Here is a 21,032-nt window from a genome sequence, read left to right as displayed (position 1 = left end):
TCGCATACTAATCTAAAAAAATACAATATTTATATTTTGATATTCTTATAAAATTTTCCATTTAATGATATAAACAGGAGTGTTAATCTTATTAAATATGTTTGTAGTCAACATTTTTTAAAAAAGTAATAATTGTTCGGGCATACAAAAAACTATAAAAGACCGATCAACCTCTCTCAGTGAGAAACTGACACAGTCTCACCTGTTCCAATCGCAATCTCAATATCATCACGTAATGTTATGATCATCATTGCCAAAATTCTTACGTGTTATTTGTAAAGTAAAAGTCAAACTCGTCTTACTTTATTTGTCAATTATTAATACTGTTACTGAAATTATTTTAAGAACAGAGAAGAAAAGATTGAAATCAACAAAAGTTAACACTTATATGATTGTATAACCTTCCAATCACACCCCGAACTAAAGTAACTCTCTTCTTTTACTCAACTCACATAGTAATCACCTTAATTAAATTATTGAGTTACGATAGTTTGCTCCAGTGGTTATTGCGTTAAACAAGTCCTGCATAAAAAATTTAAATAATACTAGAGGGGCTAATTAATATATAGTATATATATATCTAGTATAATATATATCTATTTGTCTTCGTTATTCTGAATCCTGGGACTGCTCAACCTCTATAGAACCCATACATTCTATAATAACAACCATTTATACATTTTTATTTTGTTATTTTAAATTATAAAAAATGTTTTAATCATCACTATTTCAGTATATGTCTATATACTTTGGTTAATTTAAATCTAAATTAAAAATATATGATTTTTGTTTTTCAATGGTTATTCAATTTAGATTTAATTTAACATAAGTTGAAATAACAACAAAATAAACTATTATTTATTTTTGTGTTTACAATTATTTATTGTTTTAATTTTAGAAAAAGATGCCAAAATTTTTAACATATTTATTTAAGAATCGATTTGTTACATTTTATAAACCAAAAATGCCTGTTTTAGATTTTATTAAGTAGAAGAGTACATAATTAACGTATTGAGTTTCCTTTCGATAGTGTATCTGACAACTAAATTTCAAAACGATAAAAAAATCAATTTAATTAGGTAATATTTATTTGACCATGAACATAGCAGACAAGGTAGGATTATTTTTTTTATTTAATATTGTACTCTTTAAACATGGAATCAATGCGGATGTTCTTGAAATTCCAAGAGATATTGTAGAACAAATCCAAAATATTTTAGAAATATTTGAAAATTGGATAAAAATATATGAAAACCAAATAACAGTAAACATTGTCAAGTTCATAGCGCATTTCAAAGACTTCGGTAAGCGAATCGCACGAATATTAAGTTTGCCATACAACAACAATATTTGGTGGTTATGGGAGCTTAGTATACTTTCAAATTCAGTTGATAAACTTTATCAGCCTTTAGAAAATTTGGACATAGATGATAAAATTATTAGAATGAGTGATAAAGCATTTCGCATTTCTAAAGCTATCAGTTTAATTAAAGACCAAATGAAAAATTACCTAAAAAACGATAAAAGAGATAAAAAAGATAAAAAAGGTAAAGGGTTATTAGGACTTTTGTCATGTACTAAAACAGTTGATAATAAACAGCCAATTGAATCGATTGATGACATTGACTCAAAATTGAATAGCCTTGATGAAGTTATTCAAGGAGAATTCGGAGAAATAGAAGAAGATAAAGCCCATTTTTATACACCACAAAATCTATTTTTCTTTGATATCATTTTGAATTATGATTCTATAAGGACACTTTTTACAAAATGTTCAGCTATTCAATGGAATAATTACGATAAATATTTAAATCTATTATATCATCGAGCTATGTTTGTGTGGGTTGATAAAGATGAAAAGTATTTAGATCTAATTATTTATAGAAAAGCTTTAATTGATGCTGTAAAAATATCTTTTTGTGTTCATATAAAATTACTAATGGCAATCTATACTGGTTATGTGTCTGTTGTTGAATTAAATTTGAAGAATATTAAATATTGGGATGAACTCTGGAAATCTATCACAAAATTAGTAAAAGATTTTATAGATTATTTTCATTTTAGTGATGATCAATGTTTAAATCAAATTTATAACTATTTTATTAACCCTAATTTAGCTATAAATGGAGATGTAAGATTGACAATTTACAATAAAATATCTAAGATTTTCAAAAATACTGATTATTATAACTTAGGTAATTTTAATTTACAATCATTTATTCATAAAGAAGAAAATAGTGCTTCGCACATGAAAGGTTTAGAAGACGCAGCAAATGACACTTTTAATAAACTAAAAACTTAATGCGTAATCCAAAATGGGCGCACAATGATTTATGTATATATATATATATATATATAATTATGTATACGAAGTTAAAGCGTTTGTTTTAACTAATAATAGGCGCACAATTCCCTATAAATATATGTCTATGTGTATATATCTATATACATGCACATATATACATATATGAATNTCTATGTGTATATATCTATATACATGCACATATATACATATATGAATATGCAGTTATAGCTTTAGAAAGAAAAGACAAGAAAAACACAGGCAAAATATACCAGTTATATATTATTCGTCGGAAACGCGAACAACAAAAGAAAAATCAACACACCAGGTGAGGTGTACGTCGAAAACGGAACAGAACGCAATATCGGTAATCCATATTCGGCGGCGGCCTTATCTCAGTGTCAAGGGCGGGGTGACGACCGATGACAACCGATTGTCATATTAATAGCTGGACGGCTGATATCGAGAGAGACACGGGTGAGCGCCAGCCTAGAGCAAAAGGCGGTGCCGTGTCAAACTTATTTGGATAATATTAAAAATTTATTTGAAAAATTTGACCTAAAAATTGCTTATGTATTTTACAATACTATTCCCAATAAAGTCAAATTTCTTGAGTGGTAATATTTAATTACATAATAATCATAGTTTTTAGAATAATCTTGAAATAATTTTTATTATATTCAATAATTTCATTTGATTTTTGTATTATATTAACTCTAAAATTCATTTCATTTGTCTTTTTACATGAATGACTGTATATGTAATTAATAAATTATTAAATATTAAATAAAAAATACCTAAAAAAGATTTTTATATTTCTGTTTTGTGTTTCTCTATTGAATACCTTTTAAGTACAAAAATTTGTAATATTTGTATTTTTAATAATTTAGTATTGTAATTTTTACGCAGAACTTATAAAAAATTATAAAGTAGTTAATACTCTTATAGAAAAGTTGTATAAAAAATCAATGGCTTGATACAAAACTTTTCAAAAAATAATTTGTTGTTAATTATGAATAAATGGATACAAGATATTTTCATCAGAGTCAAAAATATACTTTTCTTGATCAATTTTTCACGCTGATTTCAAATCTGCAATCAGATTTTCTATCACCTCTAACTTTTGATATTATTACTAATTATTTAAAAAATATAGGATATAACTGTACGGAATATAGTTCTAAATATTTCTATTATAGAATTTATTTAAACACCAAGAGTTATTAAAACAGAAATGTTTATCATATTGAATAATGTTGGTAGTAAAACGTTTTTACGTACGTACTATATTTAAGTTTATATTACTCATTTTTAAATTAATAATCATATGATAATACAACACAGTTTTCTTTAAATAATCAGCTTTATTATTTAAAAAAGAAACAAAAAATATCTATAATGAGCAGTTGCGGCTCGTGGCTTGGACGACGGCACGATCGCACCCCTTACTAAAATGAATTAAAAGAAGAAAATCAATTGTATATTCTTATTCCTAAATTTTTATTAAAAATGCAAATTTTTAAATAGAAAATTAGTTATAATACATTTGTTGTGTGCTGAACATTAAAGTCGTTTCCCTCAGTATTTGCAGTACACATGAACACACGAGCAGTGTTTGGACGACCGACAGCGTCGTCCAAACTTTTTGAAACTTATATTATAATCGAGGTGCCCCCCCCCCCCATCGTGTGCGGCGGATACGATTAAGTTGCAATTTTATGTACGTTTTGGGTTTTGTACGACCGGCAGCGTCGTTCATACAGTAAAATATTAGTACATTACTATATTGGGTAATTTATTTTTGGATATAACTACGTGTTCGCTCGTCGTTATCGTTTGCTCTAATAGTATAATCACTATTATTATTATTTTCATTGCTATTTCCTACTGAGACCTTTAAAATAATAATATGTGTTTTGTGTTTTATTTTATTATATTTAATTTGACAATTTTTTATACCTATAACTAGCGGTATTATATTAAAAGTCGCACCCCCACCACCAGCACCCACGAGCCGCCACTGATAATTAATAATTAATTATCACGTCAGTCTTACTTTAAAAACTAATATTATTAAATAAAGAGTTAAGCATAACCCTTTGGATCACGGTTGGTAACGTATTGTTACGAGCACCGTTGAAAAAGATTAAAAGGATAAAGGGAAGAGTCAGTAATCTTGATCACGGTTGATAACTAGAAGGTTATGATCAGTGGCGTGCCCAGGAATTTTAAATGGGGAGGGATGTCATAACTAATAGGTATTAATACAACTAAATACATTCAATGGGGGTGAAAGAATTAGAAAAAGATTAATAAGGAGGCTTTAGAGGTCAAGCCTCATTAAAATATTTATTAATATTTTGTGTTTTGTATGACATGATGTAATGTTGTTATACAAATATACAATGTGATAATTACAACTTTATTCTACTATTGCTGTTAGGTACTCGATGCTAGAAAAAAACGCAATGGGGAGGGATATGACCTCTAACCTCCCCCACCCTGGGCACGCCACTGGTTATGATCACCGTTGAAGATTAACTAACTTATAAAATGGAAATCTGATGTCAATCTTTAATCACAGTTGGTAACAGTGCCGTGAACCCATGATTGTTTTGTAAATTTTAGTTTGTTGGGGATGTTGCACCAACTCGCGTGAGATATATTAAAAGATAGAAAGAAATAAATACACCACTTATAATTCTCGGGTTTAGAAGGCGACAAGCCGTATATTGACAATCTCTAGTACACGATTATAAGCACAGGCACAGGTTGAAGACGAAATAAAAAAAAAACAAATATATAGTTCTCTGTATGTGTAAATGTTCGGAGCTGCAGTGAAAAATGCACGGTCCTTGCGGATGGTAAAGCGAAACAATGATATGGGTGTCACGAAGATGACTGACTCGACATATTATTGCGGCGAGTATTCGACGATAGGCATTTGTTGGACTTTACACCACGACGATAACGCGTGTGTTTAACGGTCCGGTTTACAGTGAAGCGGAGGCTGAGAAGGAGCTGACACGACCGCGGGGTGTCAAACGGGTGACGACACCGTGGCCGTGTCAAGTTTTAAGGAATTTATATGTAAAATTATAATTACTAGAAAGTAAGATTATACTGTCAAATACCTTACTTGTAGAAAGTATTATAGTATTAATATTTAATGTTTATTTAATAAATAGTGTAAATATAAAAGGGGACTTGACCATCTTCTCGGTGATCAGTGAATGTTGCATTATAATTGTTCTTATTTTGAATCTTCCTAACAACACTTAACCGCGTTATCGAAACTCGGACTTAAAATACACAATTCATCACAACAGTAGGTCAATACAATTATGAAAATAGTTGAAAAATATAAGTATAATACATTCAATCAGTTAGTGGTTAAATAATGCAATAATAACCCATTGGCGCCGCGTACAAACAAAGTCAATCTAGTAAGAAAATACTACAAAAATTAATTTACAATTATAAGGCCCACGAATAATGAAGTTTGTATATATAGAAAGTTAGCGAAGACAGCGTAGTTTATACCAAACTTCACTACTTGGGTTGTGTAGCTTAATTGTTTATTGGTTTTTTTTTGTTATTAGTTTGTGGTAAATTAATATGTTTTATTTTTATATGACAGCACATTCAACCGATGTGTATCCAATAGCAACATAAAAAAGTTTACTAGCATTATTATTTGTTTTATTAAATAAAATTATAATCTTCTGAATAAAAGTTACTACGCAGCGCTGTCCAACGGATTTTCTTGTAACTGAAAAAACGGCAATAAAGCTGTAGAGTGACACTACAGTAGTCATTTAAAAAATAATGGTGAGATGTTGGATAACTTTTTGAGACACTTTGATAAAATTATCATATCATTTCCACATTTGTTACTGGCATAACGCTTAACAATAGGGGAAGCTAAAAAAACTTATCTCCTTTATTGGACTCATGTTTAATATGCAATTTAGGCGAAAAACAATACAAATATTTTAATTTACACTATTTCAGAATAAATTTATATACTTTGGTTAATTTAAATCTAAAGTAAAAATATATGATTTTTATTTTTCAGTGTGGTTATTAATTTAGATTTAGTTTAACATAAGTTAAAATAACAACACAATAAATTATAATTTTTTTGTTTTTTTGCAAATGTTTTTCATTTATTTTAAGAAAAAGATGCCAAAATTTTATCATGTTTATTTAAGAGTTGTTATGTTACAATTTATAAACTAAAAAATGCCCGTTTGACATTTTATTAAATAAAAGAGTACATAATTAATGTATTTAGATTCAATTCAATATTGTATTTGGCAACTAAATTCCAAAACGATAAAAAAAATCAATTTAATTAAGTATCTATTTGACCATGAACATAGTAACAAAGGTAGGATTCATTTTTTTATTTAATATTGTACTGTATAAATATGGGATCGTTGCGGACAACCTTGAAATTCCAAAAGATATTGTAGAACAAATCCAAAATATTTTAGAAATATTTGAAAATTGGATGAAAATATATGAAAACCAAATAACAGAAAACAATGACAAGTTCATAGCGCATTTCAAAGATTTCGGTAAGCGAATCGCACGAATATTAAGTTTGCCATCCAACAACAATATTTGGTGGTTATGGGAGCTTAGTATACTTTCAAATTCAGTTGATAAACTTTATCAGCCTTTAGAAAATTTAGAAATATACGTAAAACTAGGGAGAATGACTAGTAATGCATTTCGAATTTCTGAAGCTATCAGTTTAATTAAAGACCAAATGAAAAATTACCTCAAAAAAGATAAAAAAGATAAAAAAAATAAAGGGTTATTAGGATTTTTCTCGGGTACTAAAACAGTTGATAAAAAACAGCCAATTGAATCGATTGATGACATTGACTCAAAATTGAATAGCCTTGATGAGGCTATTCAAAGAGAATTCGGAGAAATAGAAGAAGATAAAGCCCATTTTTATACACCACAAAATCTTTTTTTCTTTGATATCATTTTGAATAAAGAGTCTATACGAACAATTTTTACAAAATGTGAAGCTATTGAATGGAAGAAATACGACGAACTTTTAATTAAAAGATATCATGAAGCTATGCATGTATGGATTGATCAAGATAAAAAGTATATAAAATTAATAACTTATAGAGAAACTTTACTTGAGGCTATAAGAATATCTTTTTGTGTTCATATAAAATTACTCATTTCAATCTATTTCGGTTATGAGTCTAAAAATAATAAGCAGAGTATTCAGTATTGGGATGATTTGTGGAACTCAATCACAAGTTTAGTAAAACGATTTATAGATTTTTTTCATTTAAATGATGATGAATATTTTAATAAAATACATTTCTTTTTTAGTAATCCTCATTATTGTGAAAATAAAGGCAATAAAATTGATTTATTTAATTTAGCAGATGGTCGGTCCTCTTTTAATAATAATTTGTATGACGGAACATTTTGGCCGGTAAAATATCAAAATGATCATATAAACATGAAAGGTTTAAAACTCTTGGTTGAAAACAGTTTTGAGCAACTAGAAACTTATTTGAAAAATATTGAAAAGTTATTTGAAAAATATAACTTCGAAATTTCTAAAATATTTTACAATAATATTCCCAATAAAACATATATAAAGTTGTTTCATTAAATACAAATGATATATTATTAAATAATAATTTTTTAGGAATATCTTGAAATAGATGTGTTACATATTCAATAATTTTATTTCATTGTTTTATTTTATAAACACTAAAGTTCATTAGTCCATTAAACTATATTTTACGTAAATTCCTTTATATTTAATTAGGAAATTATTAAATATTAAATAAAAAATATCTAAAAAAGTTTTTAAATTTCTGTATTGTGTTTTTCTTTTCCTTTTAAGTACAATAGTTTTAAAAAATATTTAAATAGCAAAAATAATATAATATCCTAAATGTATTATTCATACATATAAGCACACAACTTAACGATTTATTATGACAATGCTAACAACTAAATAAAATATTACTTCAAAATAATTTGCCCATAAAATAACGCACGTGTCAACATTTTTTATATGTGAATACCACACTTCTCGTTATAAATTCTTATTATTATTTAGATTTAAAAGAAGGACTATTTAAATACATATTAAATTATGAATTAATTGGTGAATACAGGAATGAATTTAAAAAGATATTTTGATACATTATCATTTAAAGACTTTGACAAAGAGCGGAACAAAGTAATGTTTAAGGATACTTTATTTTTATCGCAATATAAATAAGATAGATCTTAAATATCGAATATGACTACCAAAAATAAATCTTTCAGATATATATTTTTGTTTTTAAAACTTGCTATTAAATTTTCTTGGTCTATAAATATAAATAAAAGTTAAAATATAGTTGTTTTACGAAATTAAATGACACATTTTTTTCAAGTATTAATTTATTAATATAAAATGTAAACACGATATTTGTTAAATTTTTAAACCATAGTAAATCATGATCTAAAAAATAAAACCCATTTTAATAATAAATTTACTAAAAAATTGTACTTGTAACAATTTATAGATAAACCCATACTAGAAATTTTAATTTTAACACATCGATATTTTAAAGCTCATTTTTTCCCCTAGAACTATATAAAATTTTGAAATAAGATTTTTTGTAATAATTGAAATAAAGAAATCACCGATATTTTGAATCTGAGAGGTATAATGCAACGGAAAATCTTTTTGTTTAGCTTCTATACTAACGGTTATTTTTTTGTGCTATTTATAAAAATTCTCAGTTCTCATTAAATCGATTTTATTAATCTATGCGTAAAAATACTCCTCACATTTAAAACTTTTAAAAAAGTATCTTAAAATTATACTTGTGTAGAAAATAGTATTTTCAAAATATTTTTCTTTATTTTAAGACTGCTATAAAATTATTTTAATATATAATGATCCTATTGAAATTTTCAATAAACCATACTAGAGACAATAAGTTTTCTTTTATTATGCATTTTATGAAAATCTAATAAAAAACCTAGGTACAAGAAATTTGAAAGAAACCACCCTCACATTAGAAAATTTTTTTTTCAACTCAATTTTTGAAAATATTTTGTAACGTTTGTCCACTTTTAATCTATATTAAAATAAAAATTCGGGAGTATATCAAATATTACAGATATTAATTTCTTTATTCATAAGTATTAAAAAACTCAGCACAAAGGGGTCACGGCACAGTGGTGACATGGCATAGTTGGATCAAGTATAATGATATTTGACAGTGATTAAAATCACTATCATAAAAAACGCTTCGATGCAATTCTTTAGATAGTGTTTTATTTTAAAAATTGGTGGATTATTCCAAAAGCTACATGATCTGCTATTTCCTTATTATATTTATTTATTTATTTATTAAAGACAAACACCCAAAAGAGTAAAATACAGTACTAATAACTATAATACGAAACGTACAATTAAAAAAAAAAGAAATACACTAAATTAACAAATGTAAGCTTAAATTCTCAAATTATTAATAACACAATACATTAATTGTTGAATAACATAAGTAGTTAATCAATATTTTAATTTAGCATTTATAATAGTTTGTAGCCTGGTTGGTTTATCATGAAAAAAAATCAAAATTACCCAATGAATTACCTGAATTTAACATTCTGTCAATCGGTGCAAAGAAACTATAGTTTGTGGGGCATAATGAGGTATAAAATGTATAAGGCACCCGCGTATTAACTCGAGGAAAATATAGAACTTTGAGACAATTTACATTACTGAAATCGGAAAAATTACGTCGAATAAAACCAATCATACGTGAAGCTTAGTTTGTCAGCTTAGTACTGTCTATTCTGTACTGAAAGTATAGCGTTGATTTACGTCTCGTGAAACAAATCTGTGAGCACGTCTGATCATTAATGTGTAAACCATTCAACGAACACAATACAAAAAATCTATCCAAGTCAATTTCCAGATTAATAAAATCTAAGTCTGAATGAATAGGCATATAAGTTTTAGATCATCCGCAAACAGTAAAAATTTACAATCATGAAAAAACCCAACCAAACCCCCCTGTGGTACACCAAAAGACACGTTAATAGGCGAAGATTTAGAATCGCCCAGTTTAACTAACTGTATTCTATCTGATAAATACGATTGGATCCAATTTAACATTGAACCACCTAAACCAAATTGTTCTAATTTTTTTTAAAGAATACACACATCGACAGTATCAAAAGCCTTTTTAAGATCTGTATATATTGCATCGACCTGAGCACCATTACTAACTAATTCGACGAGATCTGTATAATACACTAAAAAATTGGCCATGGTAGATTTAGCTTACAAAAGCCAAGTTGTCTATCTGTAAATATATTTTTATACAAAACAGATAATTTACGTTCTAAAATTTTTTCAAATAATTTTTGAAGTACACTTAAACGAGAAATAGGACGATAATTTTTTACATCATAACGATTACATGATTTAAAAATGGGATATACTAGTTTTCCATAAATCCGGATAAGTACCAGTAGAAAGTAATAAGTTAAATATAAATTGAATTGGGCGAGTAAGTAAGAAACAACAGTTATGGTAAACTATTTTTGGGATTAGATTAGGACTACTCTTAGTATCATTTGGTAAAGCACGTAAAGACTCAAATATTCGAATAACCGTAAAATCACAGTAGTTAAAACTAATATTAGAACTAAAATATGGAACAAGCTTTGTATTAACACCAGAAGGAATGTAAACTGACTCAAAATGTGATTGAAATATATTTACAACATCGGACATATTATTACTAGAAACATTACCACCATTAGTAACATTATTAGGAATATATTCGTATTATTTTTTACAAATTTCCAAAAAGATTTAGAACTGCTAGTTAATGACATTTGTAATTTTTCAAGGTAGCTATCTTAACAAGATTTCGAAAGTAATTTGCATTTTTTCCCTATTAATTTGAACTCATTATAATGCAATAAGTCATTAGTTGATTTATACAGTTTATGTAACTTATTCTTTTCATTGATCAAAATACGCAACTCTTTAGAAAACCATACGGGAAAATTTGACTTCCTTATTAATGATTTAGGAACTCTAAAGTATCTATTACTCCACGCAAAATATCATAGAAAGTTTTTACAGCTAAGTTTACATCACTTACTAGATATAAGGTTGACCAATCAACTTGAGCTAACGTAGAATTCATAAAAGTTAACTTTATTGAAATCATAATACCATGAATTAGAATATGTCTGTTCAATTATGTTATTTAACACAAACTCTGTAATAAGGACTGGATGATAATTATCAATAGGAACAATACTATTTTCTAGAGGTAAAACATTTAATGACTGATTATTGGAAAATACTAAATCAAGTTGTGAAGCACGTTTGTTTGATATATTATTAAGTTGATAAAGATTAAGTGATGAAAACGTTTCAACAATTATTTCAGCTTGCTGAGACAACATATGACCATTACATATAAGACCAATATTATTACTTGTAAAACGCACGTTAGGTAAATTGTAATCACCATATAATACTAAATTCATATTTAGAGAAAATTTATTTAGTGACCACTTGAAGGAGGGATATAATAAACACCAATAATTATTTTAAACTTGTTTCTCCAATTGATCATAACAAATAGTTGCTCTACACTGTCCAATGGTATATCTAATAAAACAGCTTCAAAGCGTTTATTTACACAAATAGCTACACCGCCACCTCAAGTACAATCACTGGTTTTTTTACACCGATCAACACGAAATATATTGAATGCATCAAAACCTAATTCAGCATCAGATATATTATGACTCAATCAGGTTTCGACAAACACAAAATAATCATGTTTGAACAATGGCACATTAGTATTTAACATTTTAAGTTTAGTCCGTAGACCTCTAACGTTTTGATAGTAACCATTAAAATATGTATTTTTATTTTTACTGAAATTTTTTTTTTTAATTTTAGAAATTTTCTGAAAATTACTATTTACATTAACACTATTTACACCAAAACTTGAATACAAAAAATTATTATCATGGATATTGGAATTAATGTATGTTAGTTTTTTGAACAGATGGTCGGGATACCTTGACGTACTTAATAAATGAAATGACATCACCATTCGAACGCCTACGATATAATTCGTCTCGCAAGTTTTTCATAAGCAACTGTTGACTACGCATAAGATTAGGATTCAACCAGACATTTTTCCATTTTTCCAGCGAGCGTAACGAACGAGATTTGTGCTTCAATAACAATTGCACATCAAAAGAATTATTAAATTCAATAAGAATTGGTCGACCAGCAGGGCGTGACTTATCTATACGCTTAGCTTGGATGATATGACTATTAATATTTAGAACAGTTAACAAATCTTTAGCAACCGATAGGCAAGTTACCGAACTTTCATTTAACAATTCTACATGATTAATAAGAATCACATTTTTACTTTTTTATTTATTCTATTTTGAGCTTCAGTCAACATTTATTTTCCAAAATTGATACTATAGTACGGAAATCACCAATTTCTTCCTTAAGATAAGCATTTTCTATTTTTAAAGTATTTATGGAATTTATCATTTCACTTACTGATTTATTAAGACCACTAATTTTGTACTCAAAACTAGTTAGCTTGTCACTTACTAAATGGAACTTATCAATTTGAGAACTTTCAATTGATTTTATCTTCTTCATCAAATCAACTAATGTAATATCATTATTGAATGATGATGATGAGGCGCCTTTTTTAATAGGTGTATCAGATTTGGTATTAAGAGGCATTTTAATTTGTATAAACAAAACTCATATAATAAAAACAAATGAAAACATACAGACGCGGGACGTCTTATCTACTCAAAAGCTAATACTGTACTGTATTACAGTACAGTATTGAGGAGTTTTTAAGTTAAAACAAGTATTTGAGTTAAAATCAGAGTTTTCACAACACTTTCAAAAGTTATTTTTGAAAAAGTTATTTTTTGTGAAAAATTTGTCATTTTGAATCCCCCTGTGCGCAGGTAAGGGGTCAAATTTATAAAAAAAATATACCTAATGAGAGGTAATCACATTATGCATCTATAAAAAAAAATTATATTGATTTGGTCATTTTTGATAAAGTTATGGCAGTTTTAAGTAAAAAATATTGAAAAAATTTCGAAAATTAGCAATTTTTAAATTTGTAATTTTTTTGTAGATTTCCCCCATTTACGGGGAACGAGGGAAATTTTTTCAATTTTTGACGGTAATGTTTTCGATTAGATACGATTTGTAATCTTTTATTAACGTATTGTTGAAAGAAATCGGTTCAGTAAGAGCTGAGAAAAGTGGTAACAGACACAAAAAAATAAATAAATAAAAACACATCATAGTAAAATTAATACCTTCTCAATTTGCATCGAAGTTAAAAGATACCACTGAGCGGCGATAACAATTCCGATAAACTGGTTCAAATACATATCACTATGCATGTATATAGTATACTTTTATTTATTACTAAAAATATGCATTATAATGGGACAACTACTACAATTACAATGTATTAATTATCTAGAAATAAAAATAGTAATTATAATTACAATTTAAATATCAGTATTGTAGAATAGAGTGAATAGAAAGAATAACTGATCAAATTGAATTTGTTGTTGTGGTATGTAGTACAATAGTTTTAGGTAACATTCTTCGCCATAATCAAAGTAAGGTTATCCATGACCTAAATATTTAATTCTAATTTTTTATAGATTTATAGATAAGCGAAGTGGTTGCTAACCATATTTGTTATTAACGTAACTTAACTCAAATATCAATAATCAATTATTTAATTGATTTTTTTTTACTAAATTAAAAATAAATATTTTTAATCATTTAGTTTTTATTATACACCTGTGGTTTAATCGCAAAACAAATTAAAATATATTAAGTATACAATCTTTGAAAGATCAAGTATTTTTCTATTCACCCCATTCAACGGTACTATTTATACAAAAAAAAAATTACAAAACTAGGTACGTATTAAATAAATAGGAACAACAAGTAAATACATTTAATTTAATTATATTTTGGTCATGCAGTTATTATTTTTATATATATTTATTCTATTATTGTTTTAATTATTATTATATGATTTGTATTTAAATATTTAAATTAAAAATAAAAAAAAAAGTTAAAAAATTGACAGGCTATTATTTTTATAAGTATAAGGTCCTTCATAACTAATTATTTCAAAAGTATAAAATATAGTTATTAAATTACTCTTGAATAATAATAATTTATAATTAAAATTATATCAATGAAATAAATAAAATAAAGTTGTGAATTAAAAAGTTTTTTGTTCATGTAAAACACACTTATTTGCAATTGAATTATGATTGTAGATCAAGTGTAACAAGTAATCAATTGAAAATATTTAAAAATCTAAACTAATTAATTTATAATAAAATTCTCATATTTAGTATTAACTGCTATAAAACTTAAATCATAAAATTTCCTAAATATTATTTTTTTTAAGAGAAAGTACAAAAAAAAACTAGACTAACAATTTTAAAAAAAATGTTATATTAAATATAGCATGCATTTAAATAAAAATATTTATAAAGCTGAACTTTAAGAAAATTCCATGTTTATTTCAATAATTTGAATTTTATTATAAAATTTTTTATTAAATTACTTTAGCATTTTTTTTTTTTTATGTATTTTTTTATTAATGAAATATTAATTTAAATGAAATACTACTTATACATTTTATTTTTACAAATAATTCTATTAATAATGAGTAAATTACAGTTTTACCTTAGTGAGTAACATGATATTTAAGCAATAACTAAAAACAATTTATCACAATAATAATTATAATTATTCTTATAATAATGCAATAAAGTTATTTAAAATAATAATACAATGTATAAACATTCGAGTCATGTTATTATTTTACATGGTGGTTAAAATGATTAATTTATCATCTATATTCTAATCTAAACAAATTTAAAATTAAATAGATAAAGAATTATTTAATCTAACTCTTAAAATCTAAAAACTAGTCTTAACTTTTATTACGGCACGAGTTGCAGCAAGAAACTTTGTAATATTTGTAGGAGCATAACCTGGCTTGCGCGACGAAATTACAGTTTTTCATTTGCATGTCAACACACTTGGAATCAACTAATTTAAAAATAAATATATATATTAAAATTTATTTGTAATATCTTTTTAATTTCAATAAAAAACTGAAAAGGTTTCGAATAATTAGGCATTCTATCTCTCGTCTACCAGAGGCGTAAGAAAGTTCATTTAGACTGTCTGACCGACTAAGATATTAAAAAAACGATTTTTTGGTCGAAATAACTAAATTAAAAAAGTTACTTTCTCCCACTTTTAACCTTAAAAAATATATAAAAATGATACAAAACAATTGGATATTTTTTACGTACTAATTCTTATATAAAGATACATTAATAATCTGTTATTACCTCTTATAAAGCAAATTTAATTTTTAAATAAATACCTTCAAGATTTGACGGTGGCGTGCTTATATTTAAAGGTTTATTATCTCGTTCAATGCGACTTTCATCATAGATATTATGTACTAAAAAACAAAAAGTTGAATTATCATTAAAAATGCATGTACAATGAATTTATCAAATTTAAACAATTTATATTTATAAGCTAAAAATGTGACTTAGTTAATTTATTTAAAAAGTTCTGACTGGTTTGTCAAAAAAAAAAATGTTATAATAATAAAATAAATATATAGTAATTCTTTTATCACAAACCCTGAATAACGTAATAGAGTATTTTGAAGAGGTAAATTCTGTAGTAAAAAATTAAAAAAAAAAAAATTCATTAAGAGAATTATTATTTGAATTAAGAATAGAGAAATATTCTTATAATTATTAAAGTTAAATTAGTACAATATACCCGAGTTACTGCTGTTACATGAATTCAAATTACAGGAACGTCTTGCTAGTGGTTTATTTGTTTCTTCACAATCTATTGAAAGTTTTAGCATTTCGTTAAGACATTTTACATCTCTTTTCTGAACACCCAAGTCACAAGTTCTTGAACACTAAAGTATAAAAATATACTATATATATTTGTAAAGCAGAAAAATTTTTAAGTAGAAATTTACTGGCAACCAATCAGATGTGAACCACATAGACCCACAATTTTCTGTAAAGCATGACAAAGAAAACGATGGCTTTTCTTTATAGTTACATTGATTATCAGAAACAATTTTCCATTCTTTCTGATTATATGACATACAAACTGTAGATCTCGTTTGATTACCCCAACCACATTTTTCTGAACACTAAAAATGATATTATAATGAATTATATTGTTATTCAAATAATTATGAGTAAGGTATTGATTAATTTTTAATAAAAAAAATTATGTATTTTTAAAAGGGTCCGACTTATACATGAAGAGCAAACTAAAAAAATAATCATACAAAAATAGTATTTTACTATTTATTTTAGAACTTACCTGAGACCATGGACCTGTAAACCACACACCACTGCAATCTTTATCACTCAAACATGCTCTTGTTTCTTCTGGTTTAGAAGACTGATCGCATGAACTATCTCTATCAATCCCTAAAGAACAATATACTTTTCTCGACTGTGTACCTGTACCACATGTTTCTGAACACTAAAAATAATGTTTTAAAGGTATATTGAAATTGGAATTATTATTTCTTAATAATTTTCAAAAGTTCATATTAATGGGCTTTTGGGCAATAGTCATAATATGCATGGATATTTTAGTTTAAATTACCTGAGACCATTCAGATATAATCCAAGAACCAACAGCATTAGTTAAAGCTAAGGCGCATGGGCCCATATCACAAGTGGCTTGATGTGCAGGTTTTTCATTATGCTTGCACTTTGTTTCATCTTCAGATGTACATCTTACAGATCTTGATTTAATACCCATTCCGCACGCAACAGAACACTAAAATAAAAAAAAACTTTATCTAAATCTCTTTAAGATGGACGTAACTTGAAAACATTATCTATAAGAGTTTTAAACTCATACACAATTTCATCTCTAGAATTAAAATTCACGGAAAGCTCTTCTATCTTATTGCCTTGTCACACACTTCCAAAAAAATATTTGATTTGTTGGCGTTACAAAAGTGTATGTAAATATTTTAGCCCTCTTACAAACTATATTCATGTTTTTTAAAGTAATTGTATCATCATTGTAATAAAATAATTATAACTATTATATTTGTCGTTAAAGAATAATACACATACTTTTGACCATGGACTTGTATTCCAATATGGTGTGCCATCTACATGAGATACTTCACAAGATGGTTTTTGACATGCTTTTGACAAAATAACGTTTGTTGGAATAGGTGTAGAACAAATGGTTTCAGCTACACTCATAACTAAAGTAGAGCTTATTTGCTGCTTACAAACAATTTCTCTTGTTTGTACGCCTAACCCACAACTGACTGAACAAGGACTCCAATCAGTAATTGACCACCTAATTTTATTAGATTAACAATTATAATCTATAAAAATGATTAGTTAATCACAATAGTTAAGTGAAATTTTTTTATTAATTTCAAATCTAGCTAACCAATTTGCTCCAACAAGAATTTTTTAAGATAACTTCTTAATAATTAAAAACTTAAAGCATTTTCAAAATTAATTTGGCCTACTTTTAGACATTCTACTTTATGAAAATTTATCGTTGATATATGCAATAACATAGGAACAATTTTTGTTATAGAAGTGAGGAATGCTGCTAAAACTGAATTTCTAATCTTAATAGATTGTTAAGTAGAACAATTACGAATATTTATTTTTTATGTACATAGCATGACTAAAACAAACTTTATAAATTATTTAAATTTTGAATCGTGTTAAAGTAAAAGAAAAAGTAATAAAAAAATTCATCATGAAAAAAATGATTTCTTTAATAACAGGAAAATATTGCATAAAATTAAAGAATACAGCATTAAGCTAAATCTCTGTGTTTGAGATTTTAAATTATCTAGTAGTAAAAAAAACTTTTTACAATAATACATTTTGTAAAATACAATTATGGAGTTGCAATAAGAGAATATGAGCTTTTATGACGACTCATATTTAATTATACAAATGTTTGTTCCATAAAAAGAAACTATATAATCAATGTTGATTGAAAAATTTCAAGATTCAAAAATGCACAATAATTAATATTTTTAAAATATATTTTATGTACTACGTTTCATTTTTCAATAATTAAAATAAAAATATCGTTTATTAAAATTTGAAATTTGGTTTGTGTATCACACAAACATACCAAGATGTCCACTAATAACTTCAAAACTCTTATATCACATAAGATAGACAGTCTGTACAAAGTTTTGCATTGCGGTGAAAGACTACTAAATGTTTCAAAAAATCAGTAGGTAGATAGAGAATTTGTAGCAAAGTTTCATAGATAACTCTCTTAACAGTAACCTTTTAATCTATATTATTATGAGTTATATAAAAAGCATTATGTTACGTATGTATTTTTACACCGTTTATTTCTTATAATACAATATAACCTAAAGAGTCTTTTAATTTTTATTTATTCGTCGTAAGCATTAATTTTAAAATACTTTACTTTCAATCAACATTCTATTCAATATTCTATAATTTTATTAACTATAAATAAATTGAAATCTAATTTTATATTTAACAGGATTTGGATGGATGCACTTTACAAATAAATATCTTTCTTCTTTCTTTTTTTCACTTTTATTAGCCCATTAAGGGCCATCGCGGCCTCCCCTCAAAAAAGGAGGTTTATACTCCGGGACGGGTGGTTAGTCCGTCGCCGGAGAGAAAGATAGCGACTCCAATTACCGAACTGATCTCTTGTTCGGCAAATGAAGCCGCCCGTGACCGAGTTTAGACCTGAGGCAATGCGCGTCAAACACTGCCTTGTTACCGACTCGGCCACACCGTCCCTCTAAAAATAAATATAAATCGACAAAAATGTGTGATTAAATTGAAAATCACAAAGTGTTGTTTTTTAATATAATTAAATAAATAAATAATATCTTATATAGCTACAGAATGTATAGAGAAACTAAATAAATTTCAAAATATAAATTAATCCATTTAAATCTAAAAGACTTAATTATGTAAATTTACTGTAATATTTTTTGAGAATATTCTCAGGAAAGTTCTTAAAAATATTCTTTAAAAATGAGAATATACTTTTTACATTATTTTATAATAAAATTTTATTTTATTATAAATGTTTATTTTACATTATTATAAAATAGTTTTAAATTAGCTAATAAGTAAAATAAGAATTGTTGATAGTTTTGATATCATGAGACTATCAGCCAAGTGAAACATGATTATTATTCCATTATAAATTTCTAATAAATATTTATTATTTCAAATTATTTTCCAGTTTGATTAAATACTCTTAAAGAAATAATTTGTCTATAAAAATATTGTTCTACTTCTTTTTTAATAATATATTCTCACCTAGTAGAAGTTATTAAAATAATATTTTCAAAAATATTTCTGTTACTGAGAATAGTTTTTCGTCTATCAATTGTAATCTATCACTAAATAGATTATACTTTAAAAAATTAAATCGACAAGTGATTAAGTATTCTTGTCACAAAAAAAAAACTAATAATATGATTATTTAATCAACGTTATAATTAGATATAAAAAATTTAAATTGAAACACTACAAAGTTGTATAATTTATTGTATTCTTTATGTCATTTCTATCTAATCGAAGAAATCTTAAAGTGTAAAAGTTGGAGAAAAAGTTATGTTTAAATTTTTTTAGTTACCATATCTAAAAAATTGTTTACCTCAAAAAAAAAAAAAAAAAGGACTCCAATATCTGACAATGACTGACACCAATATTATAAAATTCTTTAATACGATTAAGCATAAAAAAACCCAGCACAGGGGGGTCGCGGCACAGTGGTGACGTGGTATAGATGGATCAAGTATAATGATATCTGACAGTGATTAAAATCACTATCAAAAAAAAACGCTTCGATGCAATTCTTTAGATAGTGTTTTATTTTAAAAAATTGGTGGACTATTCCAAAAGCAACATTATCTGCTAGTTCATTATTAATATCTTAATTAAGATAAAGTATGTCGAATGAAAAAGGGATTATTAAAAAATATTATTTCTCATTAAAAAATAATGTTGATCCATACACTTTTCAATATGTCATAGCATTATAAAGTTAAAAATGTAAAAAATAAAATCGAGAATTTTCACAAAATAATAGCATTCGGTAGCCATTTTCACAGTGAAGGCAAAATAAAGTCCGAATTTTTTTTTTACCATTATAAAGTATATTACATTAGCTTTAATTTAAGATATATATAAAAGTGTCAGACTTTCCGGAACACTTTCAAAATTTAAGTAGAAAAAGTAAATTTTTTCTGAAAAAGTTGTCAGTTTANGAAAAAGTAAATTTTTTCTGAAAAAGTTGTCAGTTTAAATCCCCCCCTGTGGGCAGGTAAAGGGTCAGATATAAAAAAAGTTTATACCAAATGATAGGTAAAGACATCATGCATCTATAAAAAAAAATTTATATTGATCCATACATCTTTCAAAAAGTTATAGCATTATAAAGTTAAAAATATAAAAATGAATTTTTTTACAAAAATCGTATTTTTTTTATAAACTTTGATGTCTGTTTTCACCATGAAGATAAAATAAAGTCCGAAATTTTTTTTTT

The 21,032-nt window shown here is 26.1% G+C and overlaps 2 protein-coding genes across 4 annotated transcripts in view; one reads left to right on the top strand and one right to left on the bottom strand.

Moving 5' to 3' along the window:
* Positions 1 to 997: 997 nt before the first annotated feature.
* Positions 998 to 8,070, top strand: LOC126904831 (uncharacterized). The gene is made up of 2 exons (XM_050684117.1): positions 998 to 1,651; positions 7,224 to 8,070. The coding sequence occupies exons 1-2, from the start codon at positions 1,097 to 1,099 to the stop codon at positions 7,956 to 7,958; spliced, it is 1,290 nt and encodes a 429-aa protein (XP_050540074.1). The 5' UTR covers positions 998 to 1,096; the 3' UTR covers positions 7,959 to 8,070.
* Positions 8,071 to 15,101: 7,031 nt separating this feature from the next.
* The window catches only part of LOC126904519 (thrombospondin type-1 domain-containing protein 4-like), a 58,839-nt gene continuing 52,908 nt past the window's right edge, over positions 15,102 to 21,032 (bottom strand). For all 3 annotated transcript variants that reach the window (XM_050683604.1, XM_050683606.1, XM_050683605.1), the window contains exons 13-19: positions 17,576 to 17,810; positions 17,094 to 17,270; positions 16,803 to 16,967; positions 16,447 to 16,626; positions 16,236 to 16,383; positions 15,823 to 15,903; positions 15,102 to 15,479 (exon numbers count right to left, since the gene is read on the bottom strand). In XM_050683604.1, coding sequence (XP_050539561.1) covers positions 15,361 to 15,479; positions 15,823 to 15,903; positions 16,236 to 16,383; positions 16,447 to 16,626; positions 16,803 to 16,967; positions 17,094 to 17,270; positions 17,576 to 17,810 — 1,105 coding nt within the window. In that variant the 3' untranslated portion in view covers positions 15,102 to 15,360. The remainder of the gene's footprint in view (positions 15,480 to 15,822; positions 15,904 to 16,235; positions 16,384 to 16,446; positions 16,627 to 16,802; positions 16,968 to 17,093; positions 17,271 to 17,575; positions 17,811 to 21,032) is intronic.

This window comes from Daktulosphaira vitifoliae, unplaced genomic scaffold (assembly GCF_025091365.1).
Source record: "Daktulosphaira vitifoliae isolate Bord-2020 unplaced genomic scaffold, ASM2509136v1 Scaffold_4, whole genome shotgun sequence".
NCBI classification, from domain to species: domain Eukaryota; kingdom Metazoa; phylum Arthropoda; class Insecta; order Hemiptera; family Phylloxeridae; genus Daktulosphaira; species Daktulosphaira vitifoliae.
Note: the sequence above shows the minus strand (reverse complement) of the source record. Positions and strands in the feature narration are given on the sequence as shown.

What these genes read in the sequence shown, in the direction of transcription:
- LOC126904831 (XM_050684117.1), top strand. Translation starts at nt 1,097, where the DNA reads ATGAACATAGCAGACAAGGTAGGATTATTTTTTTTATTTAATATTGTA. An exon ending in AATTGAATAGCCTTGATGAA is followed by an intron (nt 1,652 to 7,223) that starts GTTATTCAAGGA and finishes AGCCTTGATGAG; the next exon opens with GCTATTCAAAGAGAATTCGG.